The 5,238-nt window shown below is 41.8% G+C and overlaps 1 protein-coding gene across 1 annotated transcript in view; it reads left to right on the forward strand.

The window, feature by feature from the left end:
- Positions 1-4,569: 4,569 nt before the first annotated feature.
- LOC113476180 (protein NOV-like) overlaps positions 4,570-5,238 on the forward strand; it is a 4,292-nt gene continuing 3,623 nt past the window's right edge. Inside the window, exon 1 of the mRNA XM_026841514.1 lies at positions 4,570-4,614. Coding sequence (XP_026697315.1) covers positions 4,570-4,614 — 45 coding nt within the window. The remainder of the gene's footprint in view (positions 4,615-5,238) is intronic.

Consider the following 5,238-nt stretch of genomic DNA (forward strand, 5'->3'; position numbering starts at 1 on the left):
TGTAAAAATATTTTTTAAGAAAACCTCTAAAATATTTTGTTTACAACACTTTTTTTCCAAATTTCTATCTTGCCAAAACTGTTCTTTTCTGGATGACCCAGGAGGCATATCTCAAAAAAAAAAAAAAAATCACTGTCACTTGCACAACTCTTAAATATTGCAAAATTGACAGTATCATTGCATAGGCTCAGTGGAATTGTAAAACAACACATGAAACATTGTACCAAAAAAAAAAAAAAAAAAAAAAAAGTAGTAGAAGTCTTCTATAGGGAAAAGGATAATTTTTAGTCTCAATTCCAAAACACAACCATGATTAAGTCCGGGGGATTGATTCTGATAATATTGCCATTTTAAAATAATTACACCTCAAATTCTACTCAGAATAATGACACAGTTAACAGTGTTAATCATTGAACAAACCAGTTGCCTTCCTGGAATACCCATCCTGCAGCTGAAGCAAAATGCCTTTTGAAGAGAGAAGTTGTTTGGTTCAGTGCATGCACTAGTGGGGCATACTCACTGGCCTGAATTCACTGGTTTACTCAGCAAGAGCATACATGACCATACTGATCTCCAATGGCCAGCAATATCTTCATCATCCGTACTGTGGTACACACAACAGGGTTACCAGTAAACTGTCTCAGCATGAACAGATCTTTTCAGAAGCAGACTGTCTTACTCATGGTAAACTACTTTTGATCCTTTGATAATTTTCAAGCAGACTAGTATTTTTTGATTCAGGAACATCTTCCTTCTGAGAATCTTGACGGTGGGGTACTCAGGGTATCTTCTGGGTATTGATGTTATCCACTTGATCCTGCTGAAAAGGATATACACATCAACATACAGAACCTCTTCTATGAACACAGTTCTGCAGCCTGATGGGAACAGGCATCCTACCATGAATAGGAAACACTGAGCCTTGATCTAAAGCTGCCAGGACCATTCACAAATTTCCACAGATCTTCATAAAAAACAATCTTCCCATCTTTTCTCAACAGCTCAACAGTTCATTAACACTGATATCAGAAGTAATGTTGTCAGCATCTGAGCCTCGTATTTGTACTTCAGGCACCATTTTCAAGATTAATCACACCGTTCATCAATATTTGATCCCTAAATGTTAAGGATGATCTCAAAAGCCCAGTGAAATGTTTGTGTCTGGATTAGATCTTGTAGCGTGTATGGAAGTCAAGGAGGCAAGAGGCAAAACCCTCATGAAGTCAAACAGCAACATTACTTATAAACTAGTCATATAAGCAGAGACAAATGTTGGAGAGTCCACTTGAACCTTGGACAGATCTCTTCTGAACCACAGTGTCTGTGGTACATACCTCAAAGCATGCTGTAGTCAGGGAGGGCTGATTTGAATGGCCCAGGCTAGATGAGAATGACCCTAAATATTATGTACCCAGTCATCTAAGTGAACAACAGGGTTCATACTTCACAAATCTTCTTTTAGCATCTCTACCAGCTTAGATAGATAGGACTGGTTTAGTTGTAGCTAGTTGTGGCTATTTCATCTGTGGCTGAAGAACTTCTTATGCTGCTACTGTATGTTGAGGGAGGAACCAGTGCAGTTTGTTACCAAGTCAGATGGCTTGCTATTGACATGTCAATGTGAATGAAAAGATGGTAATATCACAGATATCATTAATTTACTGGGGTGTTTATATATTTTTTGTTTGTTCCTTATTAGGTCATGTGCAACATTAACAGCCCCAGAAGATGTTAGGAATTTACAGCTGACATCTAGGCTGAGAAGGGCTAGCTAGAAATCAAAAATTACAATATTTTCAAGAAAGATAAAGAGAAGGATGTGGTATTTATGACAGTTTTACTGTCTAAAACTTGCATCACTTGTCATACAGAAAGAATGGAGGAGAATTCTGTGAGGCTGCTCGTTGTGAAGCAGTGGCCTTCACAGGAGGCAGGACAGGAGGCTGGCTTTAAACAGACAGATGTTACCACGAAAGCTTGAACTTTTGTAATGCTTGATACATACCTAGACAACTGTGGATAGGAATAGGACCAACATCTAGAAACTCTCTAAGTTAAGCCAGTTTTATTTGTAACCTCTGCTTCCAGTCTTTTAGATAGAGCTGCCTTTGGTGTTTCAGTGGTAAAACATACATAACCCATCTGGTAGTGTGGAAGTAAACGGGATGAGTAAAAGTGACACATTTAGGGTTACCAGCTTTATGTAGGCAAAGATCTGAATAAAAATCATGTCCAGACAACTATGCCAGAGATTTAGTACACGGCAGACTTATGGAAATCTTTGAGTGCAAAGGCTGATATTGGCCCATGTAGGAGCTCATACCCGCTGCTGCTGACTTTGGGTAAGTACAACGCTGCATCTCTTCCAGAAAGAAAAGATATCTAAAAAGCACTTTGTGTCTTGACAATGCTTAAGTGCAGCATGAGACACATTACCTGGCTTCCTTAAGCATTCACAGCAATTAGAAGCCGAATTTTAACGCAAAGATTAAAGAATACTTTGGTGTTTGTTCTCCTCCACAGCCCCTAGTTAGCCTTTTATGTACCTATACAGGTGTACAAGTCCCTAATGGCCAGAAATTACAGATTACTGACCAGTTTTCCTTTTACTAGGTACCATGGAATTCTTTCCTTGCCTGTGACCCTGGTGCACAAAAGCCACTAAGTATATTCTTAATCCTGGGACTCAGCTGCTGGACTCTGTTCCTAAATTGACACCTCTTGACACTGTTCTGACTGTGTCTCTCTGCAGAGTGAAGAGCAGAGGTTAATTTCTTTACATATTAGGAGGGATTACTCTTTGCAACAACTAGAGCCAAGGTGGTGACCCAAATATTAACTCACTTAAATACAGTTCTTTAAAAAAAGAAAAGCCAGAGAAACTAAATTGTTTGTACCTACTAATTTGATATCATGAATAAATGCTATTCATTGCCAGCTGAGCCAGCATGAAACCCCTCCACCTGATCATTATTTTACTCTGTGAGAAGTAACAAAGGATACTTTCATACGATAAGAAAAGTATGTCACCCTTTAAAAAGTTGTAAAACAAGTACCGACAAAAAGATTCACTGTTAGGAAGAAGCAGCATCCTAAAACCGGTAGCTCAAAAGCACACATGAAAATTATGCATGCTTTGGAGGGACTGAAATGTGCAGGAAAAGGTATTTGGCCCTATTCTACTAAACTGCAGCATCACCTTATTTTCATAACTGGTATTTTATAAAAAAATGGGGCCTTAATAAATGTATTAAATGCATGTAAAACAGCCTTTTTTTTTTTTTTTTCCAAAAGTACACTGGTAAATGTTTTCATTTCTTGGATGCCCTCTGCAGTTTTATGTGGCGAAACCTTTTTTATAGACCAGATGATATTTAGGATTTAAGGGTGGTGTGAAGTAATCTCTTTGAAAGGGAAGGTAACTTTCAGTGGCTGTGAATGATTATCAGCACTGAAAACCTCATCAGATTCACATACGGAGGGACAGGCAAAAACAGATCTTGTACATGTCCCTCTGGCTTACAGCCCTGGGAAAACTACAGGAACTGCTTTGCTTCTCTTCAGCAAATCTTAATGCCTGGCTGAGAGCATTGGTCATTCTGTTCATAAGCAAGACACCGTAAAAAGTGGCTTTGTGCTGACTGCCTAAATCAGAGGCAAGAGGCAAAGAACCAAGGGGAAAAAAAAATAAAGGTGAAATGACCTGTAAGGCTGTGGATGACTGAACTAAGCTCAAACCCATGCCCAAGCTGCTAATAAGGCTTGAACAACCCAGTCCTCCCCTTGGCTAGTCCTGCTGTCTGTGGATGAGAAAATGAAGGGCCAATATGTGACCAGAGATTACACATTTCTTGTGCCGGTGAAGTCTGCTTTCCCCAGAATGACAGGCTTCTCCAGAAACCCTGCTGTTGCCACTCAGCATCAAGAAAGGAACAGTGACTTTTGTCCAAAACAAAACTTGTATCTGGTGATTTCTGTTTCTGTGCTGAATATTGCTTTGGCATAGAGCTACAGCAGCCTTGTAGATTCATCAGTACCACTTGTGTCATGTCTTAAGCTTAAAAGGCATCTTGTTTTCACTAGTCTGTCTACAACTTTTGTTTATTTTTCAAATATTTTCTCTTTAACAAGCCACAACAGAATCCAGTGCATATTATCTGCCCCAGAGAACTGGTGATCGAGAATATCTGTATCCTAGCAAGACCCAAGAAGGCCTGCCTTGGGCAGAAGGCAGTTCCTGACAAGTATAACCCGTTAACAGATTTAGTCTCCCTCATGCTTGGCCTAAATCCGTCCTGCACACACTAAGATAACTGCACAGCAGACCACTGGAGTTACTTCTCCAAAGCATTCCTGAGGCCTGACTTGTCGACGCTGCATCTCCCACAGTTGCACACTCCATGCAAGCGCTGAGGAGTCTGCTACCATTCCAACTCATCGTGTTGCACAGAGCAACTTCTGTTTCCCACCAGCCCACACACTCGCAGCCCTCTGGTAACGAACAGTGCCTGTGCCTTGAAACTGGAGTTTACCGAGGAGCACATGTGCGCCCCATAACCCCTTATCTTCATGGGGTCCAGCTCCGAAACGCCCGCAGAGCTTGAGAGGCCTCACGTCAGGTCAGGGGTGGCCTGAGAGCACCACCTGAGAGGTTCTTGTGTTTGGGGTGGCTGGGCTGGGACACCAGGCGCTGCCCACCCAGAGCAGCCGTGCCAGGCTTCCTGCCTTGGGGAACTTCCTCTTCCGTCCCAGCCCCTTCCGGGGGTTGTTTGTCCCATCGAGTTTCTCCCCCCTCATTCAGGGTCACATCCTTATCACATTCTTGCTCGGCTGAGGCTCTTATCAGTCTTGTTCTCACGCAGGTTTGCTCACATGGCCATTCTCTCGCAGAAAGTCCTCTTGAATCCCAACAGATCCACTGACTTCGGAAAATCTCTAGGAACAGCCTTCTCGAAATGCCATTCCCTGTTAGTAAATAGTCCAAAGGCAGAGCTGTTTTCTACAGCTTGGGTGTTGATTCCCAGCTCTGTGGGGCAGTTGGCAAGATTTCAAGGGGGATGGGGCAGCCCCAGCACTGGGAAATTAGTCTCAAACAGGAGCAGCGATGACACGCTACAGGACCTGGCTGGGGTATCAAACAGCCTTGTAGGTACTTTGTCCGATCAAAAGCTTTCTCTCAAAATTGATTTTGACATGAAATTAAGTGTTTAGCAAAACAGTAGTTTTGTAAGTACTGCC

The sequence above is a fragment of the Athene cunicularia genome (assembly GCF_003259725.1).
Source record: "Athene cunicularia isolate RWA chromosome 2 unlocalized genomic scaffold, athCun1 chr2_part1, whole genome shotgun sequence".
Classification (NCBI taxonomy): Eukaryota; Metazoa; Chordata; class Aves; order Strigiformes; family Strigidae; genus Athene; species Athene cunicularia.